General features: G+C 35.0%; 1 protein-coding gene and 2 pseudogenes across 2 annotated transcripts; 2 read left to right on the plus strand and 1 right to left on the minus strand.

Annotated features, from left to right (window-relative positions):
• The first annotated feature begins 609 nt into the window (after positions 1-609).
• On the plus strand, positions 610-750 carry LOC115969652 (annotated as a pseudogene).
• A 1,723-nt stretch (positions 751-2,473) lies between these two features.
• Positions 2,474-12,376, minus strand: LOC115968438. 2 transcript variants are annotated; one of them, XM_031087834.1, is made up of 4 exons: positions 11,409-12,375; positions 4,143-4,570; positions 3,918-4,030; positions 2,474-2,768 (listed from the first exon to the last, which is right to left on the minus strand). In XM_031087834.1, the coding sequence occupies exons 1-3, from the start codon at positions 12,258-12,260 to the stop codon at positions 3,949-3,951; spliced, it is 1,362 nt and encodes a 453-aa protein (XP_030943694.1). In that variant the 5' UTR covers positions 12,261-12,375; the 3' UTR covers positions 2,474-2,768; positions 3,918-3,948. The 2 variants fall into 2 exon arrangements, with proteins under 2 accessions (XP_030943694.1, XP_030943695.1); XM_031087835.1 differs by lacking the exons at positions 2,474-2,768; positions 3,918-4,030; positions 4,143-4,570 and adding exons at positions 9,238-9,518; positions 10,757-10,869 and having other exon boundaries at positions 10,981-12,376.
• LOC115969656 lies at positions 7,352-7,491 on the plus strand (annotated as a pseudogene).
• Positions 12,377-23,515: the final 11,139 nt, after the last annotated feature.

Here is a 23,515-nt window from a genome sequence, read left to right on the forward strand (position 1 = left end):
GTGTAGGTTTCGCTTTTTAGGGCTAGTACTTGTCTTTTCAGCCCATACCCAAAGTGGTTGGGGGTGGTTGTAAAAGCTGAAGAGCATGGTGAAGAGCATGGTAAAGAGCATGGACCTGTCAGGCGCAGAGTACTTAATTGCAGTATTAGCAGCCTTTTACTTGGACCGTTCCTACACTGTGCTCGCCCTTTCTTTTAGGAGCGCTCTAGGATGCCGAGAACAAAATCGTCTTCGGCTATATCCCTAGGCCATTTGGACTTTCATTGTATGTTCTCGGCAATGCCTCTCCTCGGCTTGGGCCTTGGGCCCTAATGTAAAGTGGGCCGGGATTATAAATTCTCTGGCCCCACAATTAATTTGTTCTTATCTTTTATGTGGTTTAAGAGTATTTTAATTCTTTTCATAAAATGCGCTACATGGTAGAATCTCGTGCTCTTCAGTATGAGGTCTCTATTTTTACATATATATTAATTATAGATAGATAGATAGATGTTTTCCCATCTCTTTGTACAAGAGTTTTCAATGGCACTCAAATGTGTGTCATAAGAGCTACATCATTTAATTTGTTCTTTTTTGGTTCTTGGGTTTTCTATTGTTTGTGCCTTCATAATCCCAGATAAGCTAAAAAGCCTAAATGGTTAGTGCTTAAATTGATTCATGGGAGGCCAAAAGTAACACTGGAAGTTTCGCTGATTAACGCCTTTTATTTTTTAAACACAAGGTGTTTTCTTAGTAACTCGCCATACATATAACATACATATTGATTTTCCTTCTTCATTTTTTGGTTTATTTTTAATTTTTTTTTCATATTGTACAGGGCATTAAAAAAAACTATTAAGTGTGTAAATTGTTTTTTGTTTCTTTCTTTCTATGAAGACCCACTCTTTTCTTCATGGGTATGATGATTTTCAAATTCCTTATTTTTTTTCAATGTTTTGGTTAAAGCCTTATATGCGTCTGATATATAGGTCCCATAGTTCCACTTTCAAAAATGAAAAAAACAGGTCTCATAGTTGTGTGAATACCATATGATAGATGCATATTTTGAATGAATAAGACAATTATTAGTTGTAAATTGACTCTAATAATGCACTGGAAAGAGATATAATTTTAAGGGTCACGTTAGCAAATGCTCTTAAGGCAATTATTAACAAACCATTTTTAAAAAATTTTGACACAACTTTTATAGAAAATAGATAAAACTGTCAAAATATTGATTGCTTTTTTTCTTTTCCCATAAAACATTTCCTAAAATGGCTCGTTAACAAATATCCTTAAGACATTTGTTAACATTTCCTTAATTTTAAATGAATTTAACTGGTACATGGTGAATTTTATGACATTAAGGCACCGAGGGGAAAGAAAATGACCAAATCGATCATTATAATTAAAGACCCAAAATATCAGTTTTAATGGGCTTGCAGAATTTTTAAAGATTTAAGGTATCCTTGCTCAAGCATCTTTGATTTATGTCACAACAAAATTCTCTGATTTGCCAAAACTCCACGACCACATAAGTCATAACTATGTTAATTTATTCCGAGTCTGTGAGATATGGAAATTCACTTGAATCATATACAAATAAAGTTGGTAAATTCATTGATTTACTTTAATAGCCTATCTCTAATATACATACCATGCCAAAAAAAAAAAAAAAATTTCTGTACTGATGGATGGTTGTTATTTTTTGCCTAAGTAACATAATTTTATTTTCCTCAAAAGTGACATTAATCATTTTCCTTTCATAAAATTAATTCATGTAACATTTTAAATCCATAAATAAAAGGAATAAATCAGACCAACCTAAATCCTTCAACAACAAAAATAAAAGGAATTATTGTTGCCTTGAGACGGTTCTCAAGACGCTAATTTCAGTTCTCTATGCTTATCTTACTTCATAGATAAGGGTATGGGGTCCGAAAACGCCTAACTTAAATGTTTAAAATATGCACAAGTTAACAGCTAAAGGGAATGATAAATCCTAAGATATAACAAAGTTTTTAATATGACTAAGTTAAACTACCCACTTTGAATTAACTAAGTTAAATTGTATGATCTCAAAGTAAGTCATCTCAATTGAAATTAAACCAAGCCAAATCATCTCGAATAGAGTTATATCACAAGAATTCAATTGATCCAATCCTAATAACAATAATTTACATTGAAATAAAAGTTCATACAGATCAAATTATCACAAACATGTACATAATCACATCAAACTACAAATATTCACAAGTACAGATTATAATGCATAAACTTAACATGATGAGATCATGAGAACTTATCCATTCACAATGCAGTGGTTCGATTCATTGTATGTAAAATTCACTCACTTAGGTAATACAATTATTGATTCAAGGGGGCCCCAAAACGTGGAAGAAAACTCTATCTGGGGAAGATAAGGTGAAGATATATTTATCCACAAACAATACAATATGGCTTCAATATGTAAATGCTAAAATAGTACTTGCCAAAAATAAAAATAAAAAATCCCCTACAATCATAATTAAACTAATAGATAAAGATAGCTTTGAATTCATTTCAATGTAGCCTTACATCACTTGATATCCATAATGATTTTAAATAAGCCAAGAAGTTCAATTCTTTCATTAAGGGCTATATAATTACACTCCTACAAGTTTAAGTAGTTAATTAGTCTAACTGCACAAAAAACAAATAGCAAAAGTGAAGTGTCCATCCCACATACATATAAAATATAATAACCATCCTTGAAATTGCAGCCCTTTCATAAACAAGAACACTCATCCCTGTAAACAAAAAACATTTGAAAAAAATACTACATGAATCAAATGTAAGAAAAATCAATTATAATGAATATTTAAACACATACCAGGATAATTAAACAGCTCATGCCATCAAAAATAACGTTTCAGTTAATCCAATGCGTCAATGGTGGTAATTAATTTGTAATTATTGTAAGAAACTTAAACTACAATCATTACAAGGTGTCAATATATGTGACTGCATCAATACTACTGTATGATTAGATGTATAGCAAAAAAATAGTATGATGGGTAATACTTTACACCAAAATGTTCTAACTAAATTTAGAATTTAAAATAAGAAAGCAACATGAATCAATATATCATATTTAACTAAATAACCACGTAAAACATGGGGCAAAAATCACAGAGAAGCATCTAAGCCAAAGCAAAAATATCCTATCAGTCCAGCGTCTATTTTGTTCAGCCTATTACCTTTTCTTTTTCTTTTTTTAAATTAAATATTTAACATAGGAAAACTTTCTAAAGAAAAGCCCTTTGTCCTCGCCTCAATTTTTTTTTTTTTAAGCTCATGCCACATGCCCAATGCCCAAGAGCATACCTACTATAAGACTAGTGTTTTAGTTGTCAATGTTATGCTTTGTTTATTGTTACGTCTTTAGCATTTTATAGTCATGAGACTTACATGTGACTTCCAACATAGTTGGATGGTCAAAATTTTACTTTTATATAACGGATGAAAGATTAGGATTCCAAAGGTTACTAAATGCTATTATAAAAAACCTATTTGGGGGTAATTGTAGGCAACCTAAACAAATAAATTGATCTACTATTATTTTAACATTAACCCAATTATATCTAGCCAAAAAATTTAAATTAAACAAATAAAAAACACTACTTCAGCATCTCAATGCTTTTTAGACACATCCAACAACCTGCTCTGAGTCTGGACCAAGGCTTCTGAACAAGCTAGAGCCCAAAACCGATTGCCATTTTAAATTCCAATTGATAATTTGGTTTCTAACAATCAATATGCATGGGGCAAGTACAAAAGCAGGAAAAATACATAATTACACAATACTAAGAAAGCCTTTAATCAAAAGGATCATATAACACATAACATAGAGTTGAGTCCATCTATGTTCCAATACTGCAGGATTGAATAAAGAATACCTTTTTTTAGTACTCTTTGCAAGCCCCTGTCTTAGTGATCTTCGGTCGTTACACTTCCTTCTTCCTCTGATGTCTTCGGTTTCTTCTTCTTTGGTGGTTGAGTTCCACGATTGCTGCAAGTTTTACAAGTACACATAAAAGATAAGCAATTCCCACACTAAAGGGCAAAAGATGATAGCTAGCTAGAATTAATAGTGTGTGCGTGTGAGAGAGTAGGAAACATACGTAATCATGCAGTCCAACAAATCTATATCGGTATCCAGTGAGTACTTCTGAATGGAAATAACAGATAGAGGAGGCTTGCGATCCGGATCACTATAAATATAAAAAAATGCAGAGAGGTCAAGTACGATACAAAAAAGAAAATTAGAAGCCTTTTCGGATGGCTCGTGGGAGCTGTTGCGGGAGCTCAACAGAAGGCAGAATTTGTGATCGGATAGGTGGAGAAGACCAGGACTAGTCCAACAGAAATATTCAGATTCCCCCAAAAATGGTCCAGGGTTGAGCCGTTCACGAGTCCACCTTTTTGATTTTAAATCAAATCCAAAGATACAGCATTCAGTATTCCATTTCTCCATAGATATGATGCAAGCCCAATAGGCCTTAGTATGATCAACAACTACAGCCCTTCCACATTGAGTATATGAGTCAACCTCCTAGTTTTCTATTTTTTATTTTCATTTTTATATTTTTTTTATCTTATGATGAGTTCAACACTAATTTTAAAGTTTTTCGTTAGTCTAAAGTCTAGACCTTCTTTCTTTTTTGCATATGAATTATAACCTTTTAACTCTAATGTAAAATTTTCCTTTAATCTTAAAATATAATAAAACTCCATTAATATTTTAAAAATATACAAAACTCCATCAAATTAGTATTTTTTTTTATACACAAATTAGTATTATATATATGTGTGTGTGTGTATGTAAGGGTGAGTTTTGGATCCTAAGCCCAAAAGAGAAAAGGATTAAGGCTCAAAAAGCCCAATACAATAAATTTGTAGAGAATGGGCTGAAAACTAGGCATTGATGGCTTGGACAACACTCACAGTGGATTAAAGATGATAAGAAAACAACGACAAACAAGTTTTGTGCAAGGAAATTCTTCCTCGGCAAAGTCCGAGGAAAGTAGTTCTTGAATATATCCCTCTTAAACTTGATTACAATTCTAGTTCTTAGTACTCCAGTCTTTTTTCTTTACAGATTCTCCGATCCTCCCCTTGTAATTGGGGTCTTTCTTCTTTATATTACCCTGTTTGCCTCATCTCAACCCTCCACGTGTAGGTCAAGTTGCTGGCTTTTATCCTTATCCCATCAACACATTCCTGAAGTTTTTGGGAATAGCTGTAAGGCTGAATATCACTGTTCAGGTATCACCTCCACATTAAGAATTAGTGCTAATAAATAAATTTTAAAACATTTATTTCATTCAAATTTGTAAATAATTATTGACGCATGGTAAACATATTGACATGTACAAATAATTGTTTGACACATGACATTGTTTGTCCATATAATACAAATAAATATAGGAAGTCATCACATGTCATTGAAGTATAGATTGAGAAAGAAACATGTGTCATTACTGTTTGTGTCCATCAGTTATGGGATCCAACTTTTATAATATACTAGTAAGTTACACGTATGATGCACGGATAATATTGTAATGTTTTGTGTAAGATGGTTTTGGAGAATGTTGTATATATATTATAGCATAATTGTTATAGAACTTTATTAGTAATGAGTTTATCATAAAAATTAACAATTATAAATTGCATACACATATCCATTATAATTATTCAATTGAAGCAAAAAAAAAAAATAAAAAATAAACTTTTGACATATATTATAGAATAAAAGTTAATATAGAATGTGTCTTTCTCTTTTTTCTTGATTCTAAAACAAAATACACATCCCAAACACCCATAGTTAATCATATCATTTACAAAACTCACAAATCCACAATGTTTGACCTTGACATCAAAATCGTAATCACCGTTGTCACTCAATATAAAATGCAAGCCCTCCTTCCTTGGTTGTAGCCAATTCAAATGGGGTAGGATTAGATGAAACAACAATGTTAGAGCTAGGTAGGTGTTGCCAAAAAATTGAAGGTAGACGACATCATTTCTTGTCTGTGTGTATTTGACATGGGATGATATGAAGGGCCATGGGTAGGTATATATAAAGGGATAAAAGTGCGAGAGGTGAAAATAATGAATTAAAATGTAAATAGTTTTGTGTGTATGTGTGAGAGATGAAAAATCTTGAAATACTGAATCAAAAGATATAAAGAATATTTATTTTTTAATTAGAAAAGTCTTAAAACATTGAACAAAAAAAGCCAATAATTAATTTGTTCTTATCTTTTATGTGGTTTAAGAGTATTTCAATTCTCTTCATAAAGTGCGCCACATGGTAGAATCTCGTGCTCTTCAGTATGAGGTCTCTATTTTTACATATATATTAATTATAGATAGATAGATAGATGTTTTCCCATCTCTTTTGTACAAGAGTTTTCAATGGCACTCAAATGTGTGTTATAAGAGCTACATCATTTAATTTGTTCTTTTTTGGTTCTTGGGTTTTCTATTGTTTGTGCCTTCATAATCCCAGATAAGGTAAGAAGCCTAAATGGTTAGTGCTTAAGGCTGTGTTTGTTTTGGGTGAAAAGCACTTCAGGAAATGTTTTTTCGTATTTACGGGTGTTTGGTTACGCACGGAAAATGCATTTTCCGGAAATGCTTTTCAGTTGGCCTGTCAACGGGTGTAAATTGATTTCTGTTTTTATTTTACCTTCAAATACCCATTTTCCGGAAAACAGAGAGAGAGCTGAGTGAGAGGGAGACGCGCCCGCGCGTAGAGAGAGAGAGAGAGAGAGGAAGAACCCAGAAAATCCAGAAGAGCCCGACTCAAATTGTCGTCCCCGACTGCGTCGCACCCCAAAACCAATCGTCCTCGACCCAGATCATCGTCCCCGACCGCGTCGCTGGATCGTCCTCGACCCAGATCGTCGTCCCCAATTGCGTCGCACCCCAAAACCGATCGTCCTCGACCCAGATCGTCGTACCCAATCGCGATCTCGCCTTTGCGCCGATCGCGATCGCAGCACCAATCGACTTTGCATGATCTCGCCTTTGAGCCGATCGCGATCGCAGCACCGATCGGCTTCGCGCGATCTCGCCTCTCGTAGAACCCAGTCGCAACCGGATTATGAATTTTTTTTTTTCCTGGGTTTTATTTGTGTTTCTAGATTGAGGAATGAAATTATATATTTGTTTGGCAGCTGAGAAAATGTGAGTAATAAGTAGAAAATGTGTTTTCTATGGTATTTTCAACAACACAACCAAACACTTAAAAATATTTTCCTTTCCAGAAAATAGCATTTCCGGAAAATAAGTATTTTCCGGAAAATATTTTACATGAAACACTTATTTTCCGGAAAATATTTTACATGAAACAAACACACCCTAAATTGATTCATGGGAGGCCAAAAGTAACACTGGAAGTTTCGCTGGTTAACGCCTTTTATTTTTTAAACACAAGGTGTTTTCTTAGTATCTCGCCATACATATAACATACATATTGATTTTCCTTCTTCATTTTTTGGTTTATTTTTAATTTTTTTTCATATTGTACAGGGCATTAAAAAAAACTATTAAGTGTGTAAATTGTTTTTTGTTTCTTTCTTTTTATGAAAACCCACTCTTTTCTTCATGGGTATGATGATTTTCAAATTCCTTATTTTTTTTCAATGTTTTGGTTAAAGCCTTATATGCGTCTGATATATAGGTCTCATAGTTCCACTTTCAAAAAAGAAAAAAACAGGTCTCATAATTGTGTGAATACCAAATGATAGATGCATATTTTGAATGCATAAGACAATTATTAGTTGTAAATTGACTCTAATAATGCACTGGAAAGAGATAGTATAATTTTAAGGGTCATGTTAGCAAGCGTTCTTAGGGCAATTATTAACAAACCATTTTAAAATAGTTTTAACACAACTTTTATGGAAAATAGATAAAACTGTCAAAACATTGATTTCTTTTTTCTTTTCCTATAAAACATTTTCTAACATGACTCATTAACAAATATCCTTAAGGCATTTGTTAACATTTCCCTAATTTTAAATGAATTTAACTGGTACATGGTGAATTTTATGACATTAAGGCACCGAGGGGGAAGAAAATGACCAAATCGATCATTATAATTAAAGACCCAAAATATCAGTTTTAATGGGCTTGCTCAATTTTTAAAGATTTAAGGTATCCTTGCTCAAGCATCTTTGATTTATGTCAACAAAATTCTCTGATTTGCCAGAACTCCACGACCACATAAGTCATAACTATGTTAATTTATTCCGAGTCTGTGAGATATGGAAATTCACTTGAATCATATACAAATAAAGTTGGTAAATTCATTGATTTACTTTAATAGCCTATCTCTAATATACATACCATGCCAAAAAAAAAAAAAAACTTTCTGTACTGATGGATGGTTGTTATTTTTTGCCTAAGTAACATAATTTTATTTTCCTCAAAAGTGACATTAATCATTTTCCTTTCATAAAATTAATTCATGTAACATTTTAAATCCATAAATAAAAGGAATAAATCAGACCAACCTAAATCCTTCAACAAAAATAAATAAATAAATAAATAAAAGGAATTATTGTTGCCTTGAGATGGTTCTCAAGACGCTAATTTCAGTTCTCTATGCTTATCTTACTTCATAGATAAGGGTATGGGGTCCGAAAACGCCTAACTTAAATGTTTAAAATATGCACAAGTTAACAGCTAAAGGGAATGATAAATCCTAAGATATAACAAAGTTTTTAATATGACTAAGTTAAACTACCCAATTTGAATTAACTAAGTTAAATTGTATGATCTCAAAGTAAGTCATCTGAATTGAAATTAAACCAAGCCAAATCATCTATAGATTTATATCGCAAGAATTCAATTGATCCAATCCTAATAACAATAATTTACATTGAAATAAAAGTTCATACAGATCAAATTATCACAAACATGTACATAATCACATCAAACTACAAATATTCACAAGTACAGATTATAATGCATAAACTTAACATGATGAGATCATGAGAACTTATCCATTCACAACGCAGTGGTTCGATTCATTGTATGTAAAATTCACTTGCTTAGGTAATACAATTATTGATTCAAGGGGGCCCCAAAACGTGGAAGAAAACTCTATCTGGAGAAAATAAGGTGAAGAAATATTTATCCACAAACAATACAATATGGCTTCAATATGTAAATGCTAAAATAGTACTTGCCAAAAATAAAAATAAAAAATCCCCTACAATCATAATTAAACTAATAGATAAAGATAGCTTCGAATTCATTTCAATGTAGCCTTACATCACTTGATATCCATAATGATTTTAAATAAGCCAAGAAGTTCAATTCTTTCATTAGGGGCTATATAATTACACTCCTACAAGTTTAAGTAGTTAATTAGTCTAACTGCACAAAAAACAAATAGCAAAAGTGAAGCGTCCATCCCACATACATATAAAATATAATAACCATCCTTGAAATTGCAGCCCTTTCATAAACAAGAACACTCATCCCTGTAAACAAAAAACATTTGAAAAAAATACTACATGAATCAAATGTAAGAAAAATCAATTATAATGAATATTTAAACACATACCAGGATAATTAAACAGCTCATGCCATAAAATATAACGTTTCAATTAATCCAATGCGTCAATGGTGGTAATTAGTTTGTAATTATTATAAGAAACTTAAACTACAATCATTACAAGTTGTCAATATATGTGACTGCATCAATACTACTGTATGATTAGTTTTGGTATAGCAAAAAAATAGTATGATGGGTAATACTTTACACCAAAATGTTCTAACTAAATTTAGAATTTAAAATACAACATGAATCAATATATCATATTTAACTAAATAACCACGTAAAACATGGGGCAAAAATCACAGAGGCGCATCTAAGCCAAAGCAAAAATATCCTATCAGTCCAGCGTCTATTTTGTTCAGTCTATTACCTTTTCTTTTCTTTTCTTTTTTCTTTTTTTTTTTAAAAAAAATTAAATATTTAACATAGGAAAACTTTCTAAAGAAAAGCCCTTTGTCCTAGCCTCGATTTTTTTTTTTTTTTAAAGCTCATGCCACATGCCCAATGCCCAAGAGCATACCTACTATAAGACTAGTGTTTTAGTTGTCAATGTTATGCTTTGTTTATTGTTAAGTCTTTAGCATTTTATAGTCATGAGACTTACATGTGACTTCCAACATAGCTGGATGGTCAAAATTTTACTTTTATATAACAGATGAAAGATTAAGATTCCAAAGGTTACTAAATGCTATTATAAAAAACCTCTTTGGGGGTAATTGTAGGCAACCTAAACAAAGAAATTGATCTACTATTATTTTAACATTAACCCAAATTATATCTAGCCAAAAAATTTAAATTAAACAAATAAAAAACACTACTTCAGCATCTCAATGCTTTTTAGACACATCCAACAACCTGCTCTGAGTCTGGACCAAGGCTTCTGAACAAGCTAGAGCCCAAAACCGATTGCCTTTTTAAATTCCAATTGATAATTTGGTTTCTAACAATCAATATCCATATATTTTATGAAGAAAATTTGGGTAGTCTAGTCACACAGCATTTTCATACAACAAAACAACTAGCACGGGGGCAAGTACAAAAGCAGGAAAAATACATAATTACACAATACTAAGAAAGCCTTTAATCAAAAGGATCATAAAACATATAACATAGAGTTGAGTCCATCTATTTTCCAATACTGCAGGATTGAATAAAGAATACCTTTTTTTAGTACTCTTTGCAAGCCCCTGTCTTAATGATCTTCGGTCGTTACCCCTCCTTCTTCCTCTGATGTCTTCGGTTTCTTCTTCTTTGGTGGTTGAGTTCCACGATTGCTGCAAGTTTACAAGTACACATAAATGATAAGCAATTCCCACACTAAAGGGCAAAAGATGATAGCTAGCTAGAATTAATAGTGTGTGCGTGTGAGAGAGTAGGAAACCTACGTAATCATGCAGTCCAACAAATCTATATCGGTATCCAGTGAGTACTTCTGAATGGAAATAACAGATAGAGGAGGCTTGCGATCCGGATCACTATAAATATAAAAAAATGCAGAGAGGTCAAGTACGATACAAAAAAGAAAATTAGAAGCCTTTTCGGATGGCTCGTGGGAGCTGTTGCGGGAGCTCAACAGAAGGCAGAATTTGTGATCGGATAGGTGGAGAAGACCAGGACTAGTCCAACAGAAATATTCAGATTCCCCCAAAAATGGTCCAGGGTTGAGCCGTTCACGAGTCCACCTTTTTGATTTTAAATCAAATCCAAAGATACAGCATTCAGTATTCCATTTCTCCATAGATACGATGCAAGCCCAATAGGCCTTAGTATGATCAACAACTACAGCCCTTCCACATTGAGTATATGAGTCAACTAACGCCCAATGCTGCTGAAGCCAAGTTTCCCATGTAGAAGACACAACATTGTATTTTAAAAAATCAGCACACATGTTGTTTTCTTTACTATTGCTCAGATCAACCACCATAATCTCGTGTTTGTCTTCCTCCAACTCCAAATGAGCGAAAATAATTGGTTCGAATTCGCCTCCGATTGCGATGCTGAAGGGTGGGTTTGGTAGGCTTTCCCAGGTTTTCAAAATGGGGTCATAAACCTCCATCCATCCACGGCCAGAGGAACAATCTTCAGGTATGGGTTTGTAACCATATAAACCGCCAAAAACATAGAGCTTACCGTCTACAACAATGGTCTGAGGGTCTTTTCTGCGGTTTCTCATGGGCTCATCAAGCTGTTTCCAACCCAGATCAGGACATGAAAGGTCAAGGGTCCAGACAGACCTACTGGGCATATAGATTCCATGCGGCGGGTAGTCTTCGCCGCCTCTAAGTTCTTCAAATTCAGAGCTAGTGAGTTTTGCATAGCCACCAACAGAATACAGATGGTTGTTTAACAGTGCCAAGTATCTAGAGGTGTAAGGTTCCTCGGCAGTGGTTACCGAAAACGGACTGAGATCCTTTGGGGTGAAGTTGCAGTATTCCCTTATCTGTGCTCCATGAATTACCGCGTTGAGCGGAGCAGAAGGACGTGAGAGAAAGTATAAAAGAGGAGTACGGGCTTCATGGTCTGGGACCTTAATGGTATAACACTTCATCACTTCATAGCTCGTTTCTCGCGCACAGATACAGATCTCATATTCACCATCAAGATCATCTAACCTCCCCCAATCTTTCTCCTCCTCCACCTCCACCTCCTCCTCCATAGGATCCATAGCTTCTTTCGTTTTTTCTTTGGGAATAAGTAGGATGCGAGAGATAGAGAGACATTGAAAGGTTTGGGAATTAGGGTTAGGGTTGTGAATTGGGGAGGAGAGAGAGTCTCACACGGACTAGCGAGTAGCGGGTACTTATAGGGATCCGTATAGACGACCCGACCCGTAGTCCCACTCCGTCTGGCCATTTCGGCCGTAAGACATGAACAATGGGCTTGAAAGCATACTTTGACATGGGCCTTATTATTTCGTCACCAAAACACGTATCTGGCATGGGAGTTCTTGCTTTTGGGCCACGTTGAGATTTTACTAATTACTGCCTTGGGTCAGCCATGTTGAGATTTTATTATTTCATACACATTTACACTTAGATTATATTAGAGTAGAAATTCTATTTTATATAAGAAATAAAAAATAAAAAAAAAATTGGCTAATTCGATTTGTATTCGGAGTGGCTTCTCATTTATAAGCCTTCGGTTAGTTTGTAAAACCATATAAAGAAAATAGACGGTTAGGGTTGGAGCGCATGGAGTAGGCGATTGCATGTGACGTCCTCTATGGCTTTTCTTTAGCATTGTGACTATTTCTTTCTCTATTATATTTGTCTAGTTGAATGTTTAGAATTTTATTTTTGTGTTTTATTTCAATTATTTTGAGTAGCTAAATCTATAATTAAGGTTAAGGATAAAACCTTGTTAAAGATTATCAGTAGTATTTATGTGATTTCATTTTTCTCACAATATTTGTTCTTTAATGATTTAAATTGTTCTTACATCACATCTATTGACTAAGATAGGATTTTAGATATGAGTTTAATCATGTTTTTCTCATGTTTTTGGATATAATAATTAATTGAATACTTGGTTTATTATGATTTGATTTTAAAAATTGGATACTCTTGTGATTTTTTTGTCAACGGATGCAATTGATGATTTGATTTTATACATTGGAAGCAAAGAACAACATGCTTTAGATTTTTAAACATAAGTTTTAATGATAATATTTTCCATGATAGTAGTTGATTTCAAGATTATCATGTAGTGGTTGGGAAAAATTAATGATCATGAATATATGCTTATATGAATTAACAAGGCGAATTCCAAAACCTTAATACATCTCTCTAGATCGTTGAATCTCTTTACTACTTTATTTTATATCTTTGCTTAAAGTGGACACAAGCACCCGCGTGCGGTTGGGGACAACACAATGGTTTCATCCTCGCAATGGGTGAATACGCCTTGGCCTAGGATGGACCATGGCGGAAAAATGGAGTTGCCACCTAGATTAGGTCTAGGAACCATAAATTAGCATCCTTCGTGGAATGATTGATCTATTACCAGAGCATGTGTCCAGAGTTTAGGTATGGGGATGGCAAGGTGATAGGCACCCAACCCTACCTGACCCGTGGGTCGACTTTCATTCATTGTGTTCCACGTCTTAATCCCATTAAAGGCACGCTTAACATTGTTATCTTAGACTCACAGACTCTAACATGCATCTAAGCACACAAACATGGTATTCTCATCTCAAACCCTAGCATACATCTATCATAACATCATAGCATACATTAGGGGCAAAAACAAAAACATGGCAACAAAATCATATTAGAGGCATTTAAACATCAAGAACATGGCATCCAACCAAACATGCTTGCATCCATTGCCAAGGCAACATCATAAAATGCACGTCCACGTGAGTGCATGACTTACCTCACTTATCTTACTATATCACAGCACCCATGCATCAATGCATGTTCATGTAATATGCATGTTCATATCACATCAAAAGATCGAAACCCTAACTAGCATCAAGAAACAAACAAACAAAACAAAACATGGAGGCAGGGGCTTTATAAGCATGAAAACCAACTCAGAACAGAAACATGTTACATAAACAAAACAAAGAAACAGAAGTAAACAAGACTCAGATTAGGGTATTTGGGCACGAGTATGTGTGTGCATACATATGGCCTACGTGCATAGCCTAGTTGTATGCGTACGCACACTTCGAGGATGCGTACGCATGTAGAAAGTATGTGCACGCATACATGCCCTAAACCCTAACCTTGAAAACAAGAACACTAAACAAGCAGGAACTAAAACCTAACAGCCTAACATGCTTATTATAGAAAGCAAGATAAACTTAGACTAAACAGACATATTAAAACATATATGAAGCAAAATAAAACAAGAACAAACAAGAATTTAAAAAAAAATTAAAAAAAAATAAAAGAGGAAAAGAGGCAAAAGAGAGCTAGAACCTTTATCTTCAAAACAAAGGTTCCTTAGCTTGATTTTGACTGCTCCCCTCAGTCAATCTAGTCACAACTAAAACAAGATTAGTTAGTAAACCTTAAAACTATAAGATCAAGACTAGAAAAGGTCCCAATCAGAAAAATATTAACTTGGAAGTGTTTTGTGAAAAACTCTCTTTGATTCACTATTTCTAGCGAATCTTGCATGTTTTCCTCTTGAATTCTGTGTTGTTTTGAAAATATACCATGTATGGCTTTTTATAGTAAAAAAAATGTGGGTTTGAGACTGCTCCCAAGCAATGTGGGATTCGTTCGAAACTGTTTTTTAATGCAGAAAACATTTTCTTACATAGTTTCTGGAACCCTAGCATATGCATGCATGCCCGTGTTTTCGTGGTCTTATTTTCCAAAAAGTTTCTTTAGTTTATAAAAGAGTTATATTTTCCAAAAACACTTTCCTCAAGTCAATTTCAATCTGATTGAGGCCCTAAACCAACCTTGGGTTTTAGAATTCTAACATAATTGGAGAACGAGAGCCTAAGTCATTAGGGGTATAAAATGCGGTGTTTACACTTAGATCAATTTCTTTTTTAGTTTATTTAATTTCAAAACAACCAAATTTTATTAAACTAGATTAGGATTAATTTGGTTAAGGTTTAATTAATTTTCCTATATTCATACAAATCCTTGTGGGTTTAACCTCGTTCTTGTCAAATTATAGTTTGGTACGGTTCATACACTTGTGAGTACTTTAAAATTTTACAACAAATTTTTGGAAAAAAAAAAAAAAGCAAAAGAAAAAATCATCTTTTTCTCGTTTATTTTCTACTTCTAGATTAATCTTTGAGTTTATTTCCTTGTTTATTTTTATTCTCTTTTGTTCTAGTTGATGTTTGACAGAAATCAAAATTTATAACAGTCAACTTCATCAAGTACGTTTCCTCCTTCTCTCTACCTTACTCACATTATACTTGATTCTCATGTTGCATATCAATATTGTTGCTCTCTTTTCATTCAAGGCATATATTTGAGAGTATCATTTTTAACATTGAGTATAGTGTTTGGTTTAGGTTTGGGGGGATGTACATGGATTTCTATCTTTCTTTTTTGTTTTGTGTAGTAGTGCTAAAAGAAAAGAAAAAAAATTTCTTTTGCCTGGCTTGAGGTTTATGCTTTAAGTTCATTATACTACTCTTGCATAAAGAATTCAAATGCTCTCATGCTTAATTCATTGCACATGCACATAGCCACTCAGACACAACTTCTTGTTGAAGGATAGAAGTGATTAGAAAATCTTGAAGATAACATATGGAGACTGTAACCCCTGTGAGTTTTTGAGCCAATTATTATTTTTGGAGAGTTATTTAATTTTTCTAATTTTAAAGTTCATTTTGAAGTGCATAACATAATCCCCTTGTTGTAGTCATTGTCCTTTCTTTTGACCAAGAAAAAAAAATTATTTTATGCCACACTTGAATCTTTTAAAGTCATTAGTATTGAATGAACTATACTAGTCTTTGAGAGATGAGATTAAGTCATTTTTGTCCACTTTGAGCCATATATATGTTTTTATTTTTCTTTCTTGATACATTATCGCTAGTCACCCTATTGAGCATTTTAATTAGCCTTTCTTTCTTAAAGCCCTTATCCATAGTGTTTCAAGATGGAATTTGATCAGTTTGTCTCAATATGGTGGCTATGCAAGAATTCAAAGAAGAAGAAAAAAAAAGAATTCGAAGAGGAAAAAAAATGGAAAAGAAGAAAAAAGAAGTTTGTCTCAATATGGTGGCTGTGCAAGAATTCAAAGAAGAAAAAAAAAATAATTCAAAGAGAAAAAAAAATGGAAAAGAAGAAAAAAGAAAAAAAAAAAAAAAAAAAGTTCTCATCAAATTTTGAGAAGTACAATGTAAGGGAGGAATATTGCTTTGAAGAAGAAGAGTTGGAAAAATGATATTAAATGGAAATTCCAAAAGTGTTGACATTCCAACCAATCTTGAAAACACTTCTTATATTTATCTTCACCCATTTTATTTCATTCCCTTTACTTTTACCCTACATTACGCCCTAATAAAGTCCTTATTTGATCTTGAAGATTATGTAGTTCAAATATTGATATGACTGAAAAAAGAAGAAGTGCGGTATAAATATTTTTGGCGTCCCTTCATGAGACTACTTAAACATTAGAAATTTCCACAACAATGATAGGCCAAATAAAATTGCATTAATAATTCTAAGTCTCAACTAAAAATAACAAAAGTCAAAATCATTGAAAAATTTGGAAAAGAAAACAACAAAATCACTTCAAAAAAAATGCAAGAATACTAAAAAGAAAGGAAAACGGAAAGAAAAAAAAAATCATTTTTTATTGTACGTTTTGTTTACCTCAATGGTCTTCCTATTGTTGCCTTAACTTAGAAATTTTCTGTCAAAATCATTGATGTCTTCTTAAAATGGTGAAAACTAAAGCTTAATTGAAAAATAAGAAGAATTAGTATTGTGCTAATTTTTTTGTTGTAGATGATGGGTGATTGTATTTAGAATATGCATTGGTATGTATAACATTTTAAAACTTAAATAAATAATCAATGTACGAGTGAGAAAGAGATAAGGTTGTGAAAAATTGAAAATTTGGAAGATGAAACACTAATGAAACACTATAATGGTAGATGTGGGGCCCAGCAATTCGTGGACCAGGCCCATTTGCCCTTAGAGAGTCCGAGGGCCCAATCCGAGGAGAACTGTGGCCCAAGCTCCATGACGCCGAGCACGGACCAATTTTTGGGAGGCAGCCGAGGACAGTCTAGTCCTCGGCAGGCCCATAATCCGCCCAGAATAAAGGGATAAATTCGTAAGGAAATCCAAAATACCTTGGGGCGATTACCCTAAATACCCTTCTGGATAAGGCCCAATGCTTGACAGAACCGTACTCTACAGCTTTATCAAGTCATCCCCAACAATTCCGGGATTAGACTGATGGGACCAATGTCAGTATTTGTAAAGACTGACCCTACACGTGGACGAAGGACATCGAACGCACACTAGTATAAAAGGAGAAGTAAGTGAATCTAGCAAGGGGGAGGGGAAAAAAGGAGACTTCATGAAGAAGATCGCCGGAACGATCCATGCACAGAACAGAGAAAGTCCTCCGTTGGACAGCCGGAAAGGACCACAAGGGTCCTCGGATCAAGTCCGAGGAGCCCATTCTCAGAGGTGGCAGTATGGCGGGGCTTTAAACGTTTAGGCCCAGTCCATTTTCCACAAGGATCTTTCTGAAATCCAGACCGGACCATCCCCCCGTGACCAAGCCCAAGCTTTTCAAGCCCACTCTCTACAAATCGTATTGTGAGGGATCTCTCCCGCGTGAACCCAAAAATGTCACTGGGCCGCGCAGGAATCGTGTCCTTACAGTAGATAAATGAAAAGGCAGACTTGAAATGTTAATTTTGTCCACAAAAATTATAATGAATTATTCAGTTTTAACAATTACTTCAAATTTGAAAGAAGAAAATGAAAAGTTGAAATCAATTAGGGTAGCTGAATGGTCTAATATTTGTATCTAATGAATAATAATGTTTGTCCATAATCTGTATTTAATTATTTTATATAAAAAAATTAAAAAATTCATAAAGAGAAAAATGATTTAAAAAGAAAAAGAAAAAGAGTATGATGTGGCTGATGAGGCATCTTAACAGGAGCATAGCAACATTAAATGCTACGTCTCAGCTTTTAGATATATATGGATAAAGATTAACTTTACAAATGCTTAATGCAGAAAGGAAAATTACAAACCAGCACAAAAGGGAGGATGTAATATAATCAGCCAAAGTGAAGTAAGCCTAGCAAATAAAAAATTCAAAAATCCTGCTGCACATCTATATGTAAATAAGGCTCTAGAACCTGAATTCCAAATAAACATGGAATTACAAAATATTACAGAACTTTTGAATTTCATATACTGCACAGCAGCTAATCAAGAATAACCATCCAAAATCCAGAGGAGAATGCCAATTTAAAACAAATTAAACATGAAAACACTTTTGAACATTGATTAACATCAAAACCAAGTTTAACTACTTAATTTCATATTTTCTACTGTCTTTCATATTTCACCTAGGGGGTTGGGGCAGAGGGGCAAGTGTGATGTAGTTCCAATGTTTCACACTGACATAAAATTAAGCTGTCGAGGTTTGCTAATGTTTGCCCTATATAAAGGTTTGCTTTTCAAGGTCATGAAAAAGGCCATATGAAAATTGCTTTAAAAACTTTGACAAGTGTGTTGTTCAAGCCACGAAGACAGTTGTTGCTGATAAGGAGTACATCTCTCAGAGCACAAGCATTGCATCAAATAGCTTGATAAGCACAGAAGTATTGGAAATGCTTGAAGCTATGCCAGATCACGATTTCTTCATCTAACAGCATTAAAGAAAGTTAGTTCCGTAAATCCAGGAGTCCTTTGATCCTGGATTGCCACGTGTACAGATTCTAGAAGATTTCAAGTAACAGAATTTGGCGCCAATTGTAGGGCGGTTATGTTTACTGTGTATAAAAACAGAGTATCGTGATGTATTTTATTCATTCATTCCATTTTCTTGTAATTCTCTTCTCCATCAATGAAAAGCTCTCAATTCTATTTAGATTCTCTAGTTTTTACATGGTATCAGAGCGACTAGCACAGTTAATACTGATTTCCTAGTCTTGATTCTTTGATTACAGAAGATTCTTGTTTACCAAACAGAAATCTCTTCGAGAAAATCCTTGAATTTTGATTCACAGAGACTCGATTAATCTGTGTTGGTACTGTATCTTGAAGAATCTTTTTTTTTTCTTTTCAAATTTCATTAGAAGTTTCATTCAAGCTCGAGAATAGCATCAATGGCTTCTGGAGAAGGAAGTGACTCTGTTCCTGCACACAATCAATCCACGCAGCAAATCCCTCAGTCCAACACAGAGACCAATTCTCCCAATCAATTTTTCCTTAGTGCTAGTGAGAATCCAGGGAATATCCTAGTCACTCAACCACTTTTGGGAATGAGGAACTATCAATCTTGGTCTAGGGCTATGGTTCTAGCATTAACCGCCAAGAAAAAGATAGGATTCGTGAATGGCAAAATTGCAAAACCTGAAGAAGATTCTCCTCTGTACGAAGATTGGGAGAGCTGTAATACAATGGTGCTTTCTTGGTTGATCAACTCTATGCATGTTGATGTGTCAAGTGGTATCATGTATTGTGAGACTGCAAGATGTGGCTTGAGTTGCAACGTGTGTTTTCACAGGGAAATGGACCAAAGATTTATAATCTTCAACAGGAAATCTCACAGATAACTCAGAGTCAATTATCAGTGACTGAGTATTATTCTAAATTCAAGAAGCTGTGGGATCAACTGATTCATTATGAGCCATTACAAGCTTGTACTTGTGGTGCAATGAAGATTCTAAGCATTACTCATGAGAAATCCTATGTAATGAGATTTTTAATGGGGCTCAATGAGAACATTGAGACTGTGAGGAGTCACATTCTCATGCTTGAACCATTTCCATCAATGAGCAAGGTGTATGCTTTGGTTCTTCAAGAAGAATCTCACAAAGGCATTGGTCATGGTTCTGCCTTCACACCTAAACCTGATTCAGTGGCAATGTATGCCAACACCAGAGGGAATTATGGAGGTAAAGCTGGTCCTAAGAAGGAGAGGCCTTTGTGCACCCATTGCAACATGCTTGGACACACTGTGGACAAGTGTTACAAGCTGCATGGGTACCCACCAGGTTACAAACACAAAGGCAAGCTAAATTCCAATGCTAATCAAGTTTCATATCCTCAAGGCCAAGGTGTTGAAGTTCCTTCCAATGCATCTGCTCAATGTCCTATTTCTAAGGCACAATGTGAGCAATTGCTTGCCTTTTTCAATACGGGTACTGATCAAGGTACTAATCACCATGTTGCTACTGTGAGTACAAGTGCCGCTGTCTCTAACATGATTCCTAGAGCTTCTGGGGTAGCTGCTGCAACTGGTGTACATCCTTCATCCATTTCACCTTCAGACAGTGCACATAACTCTTTTGTTGACACCATGTCAGGTACAAATTCATTGTTCCCTTTCACCCCTTCTTATAAACATTCCATTTTTTCTGCCAAAGTAGTTGATAGAGAGACCTTTCATGCCACTGATTGGGTCATAGACACAGGGGCTACTGATCACATGGTGCATTCCATTGCATGTTTCACTACTATCACTGCTACTTTAAACACTTTTGTTAATCTGCCCAATGGAGAAGTAGCTTCTGTCACTCATATTGGCATTGTCAAAATCTCAGAACATCTTACCCTTCATAATGTTCTATGTGTTCCATCCTTTAGCTTCAATCTTATTTCTGTCAGTCAGCTAGCCAAGTCCACTATCTGTTGTCTTATTTTTTTTGGAAACCTATGCTTTATCCAGGACCTTGCTCATTGGAGCACACTTGGTCTGGGTAGAGAATGCAATGGACTTTACTTGTTGGACAAAGGCAGCATCTCCACACCTTCCACACCTTCCATTGCAGCTTCTATTTCAGCTTCTGTACCTAGTTCACAGCTTCATATCTGGCACTCCAGATTAGGTCATTTGTCCAATAACAAATTAGCATCAATTAAACCAAATGATGTACCTTATTTCACTTCTATTGAGAACTTCAATTGTGACATTTGTCCCCTTGCTAAACAAAAACGTTTACCTTTCAATAAAAGTTCTCATTTTTCTAATTCTTGCTTTGAATTGATTCATTGTGATTTGTGGGGACCTTTCTCAATTCCTACTGTTGATCATTGCAAGTATTTTTTAACCATTGTTGATGATTACTCTAGGTGCACTTGGGTGTATTTGTTAAAGCATAAATCTCAAACACAATCTGTTTTAGAACAGTTTTGCATAATGGTGGAAACTCAATTTTCTAAGAAAGTTAAAACCTTGAGATCTGATAATGGTACTGAATTTTTCATGAAAGATTTCTTTGCCAAGAAGGGTATTTTGCATCATTTGAGCTGTGTTGAAACCCCACAACAAAATGCCATTGTTGAGAGGAAACATCAACACATCTTGAATGTGGCAAGAGCTCTCATGTTTCAATCTCATTTACCTTTGCATTTGTGGGGCCATGCTATTCTTGCAGCTGTTTATTTGATCAACAGAATCCCCTCATCTGCTTTATCTAATAAAATTCCTTTTGAGGTGTTATTTGGTCATCCACCTAGTTATGCACATTTAAAGGTGTTTGGTTGTTTATGCTTTGCCTCTACACTTTCTTCTCACAGATCCAAGTTTGCTCCTAGGGCTGTTAGATGTGTTTTCTTGGGATATCCTTTTGGGGTTAAAGGTTATAAAGTCCTTGATTTAGCCACTAATCGGGTGTTCCTCTCTAGAGATGTGGTTTTTCATGAACATTCCTTTCCTTTTGCCTCTACTTCAACTAACATTGCAGATCCTTTTGTTCCTGCTACTGTTGAAGGTTCCTGTCCTGCTGATGTTGATGGTTTTGTTACTCCCATTAGCATACCTGATCCTGCTTCCTTAGATTTTGATGTTATCTCACCTCCTTCTACTTTTGTTCAATCTCCCTCTAGTGCTTTACCTTCTAATGCTACTTCTTCTAGTCCCATTCAAATGCCTAATACTGCTCAGGTGCCACATTCCTCTACACCAGTTGCTTTGGTTCCTCCTGTACCTCTTAGGAAGTCATCTAGAGACATCAGACCTCCTGCCTACCTGCAGGACTATGCTTGTGCTGTTGTTGCAGCTGGTGCTCCTTATGATCTTGCTCAGTGCCTTACTTATTCCCATTTGGAACCTTGTTATCACTCTTACTTGCTGGCAGTCAGTTCTAGCCCCAAAGAACTTCACAGCTTTTCCCAAGCAGTTCAGGACCCACTTTGGAGGGCTGCCATGGACAAAGAAATCCAAGCCCTTGAGTTGAATCATACATGGGATATGACTCATTTACCTCCTGGTAAGTCTCCCATTGGATGCAAATGGGTCTACAAAGTGAAGTTAAATCCTGATGGTAGTGTTGAGAGGCTTAAAGCCAGACTGGTTGCCAAGGGTTATACCCAAAGGGAAGGTCTTGATTTTCTTGAAACCTTCTCTCCTGTTGCTAAAACCGTATCAGTGAGGGTCTTGCTTGCTCTTGCTGCTGTCAGGCAGTGGCCTTTGCACCAATTGGATATCAACAATGCCTTTTTGCATGGAGATTTAGATGAGGTCTATATGTCCCTGACCCCTGGTTTTCACAGTAAGGGGGAGTGTGATTCAGCCTCTTCCACTACTCCTAGGGTGTGTAAATTGGTTAAGTCCATTTATGGTTTAAGACAAGCCTCAAGGCAGTGGTACACAAAGCTGTCAGCAACTATAAAGGAGCTTAGTTTTGCTCAATCTCAGGCTGATCACTCCTTATTTGTGCACAGCAAAGGGTCTTTGTTCACTGCTCTACTTGTTTATGTTGATGATATGGTAATCACAGGCAATGATCATGCTTGTGTTGCTTCTCTCAAGTCTGTTCTTGATCAGAAGTTTGGTATTAAGGACTTGGGATCACTCAAGTATTTCTTGGGTTTAGAAATTGCAAGAAACAAGAGTGGAATCAGCTTATCTCAAAGGAAATATGCTTTGGAAGTTCTTGAGGAAATTGGTATGACAGGATGTAAACCAGTCCAAACTCCAATGGAACAACAACTCAAGTTGTCTAAAGACAGTGGAGATTTACTTAGCAACTCAAGACAGTATAGAAGGCTCATTGGAAAACTTATGTACTTGACTCTAAGTAGGCCAGACATCACATATGCAGTGCATAGACTTAGCCAATTCTTGGCTCAACCTAGAGCACCACATATGAAAGCAGCCACTAGGATTCTTCAATACATTAAAGGAACACCTGGTCAAGGTGTTTTCTTCCCAACTAAATATGATCTGCACCTAAAAGCTTACTGTGATGCAGATTGGGCTGGCTGCCCTGATACAAGGAAGTCCTTAAC

The sequence above is a fragment of the Quercus lobata genome, chromosome 11 (genome assembly GCF_001633185.2).
Source record: "Quercus lobata isolate SW786 chromosome 11, ValleyOak3.0 Primary Assembly, whole genome shotgun sequence".
Classification (NCBI taxonomy): Eukaryota; Viridiplantae; Streptophyta; class Magnoliopsida; order Fagales; family Fagaceae; genus Quercus; species Quercus lobata.

What these genes read in the sequence shown, in the direction of transcription:
- LOC115968438 (XM_031087834.1), bottom strand. Translation starts at nt 12,260, where the DNA reads ATGGATCCTATGGAGGAGGAGGTGGAGGTGGAGGAGGAGAAAGATTGG. An exon ending in TTCAGCAGCATTGGGCGTTA is followed by an intron (nt 4,571 to 11,408) that starts GTTGACTCATAT and finishes GAAAACTAGGAG; the next exon opens with GTTGACTCATATACTCAATG. An exon ending in TTGTTGGACTGCATGATTAC is followed by an intron (nt 4,031 to 4,142) that starts GTATGTTTCCTA and finishes TAAAACTTGCAG; the next exon opens with CAATCGTGGAACTCAACCAC.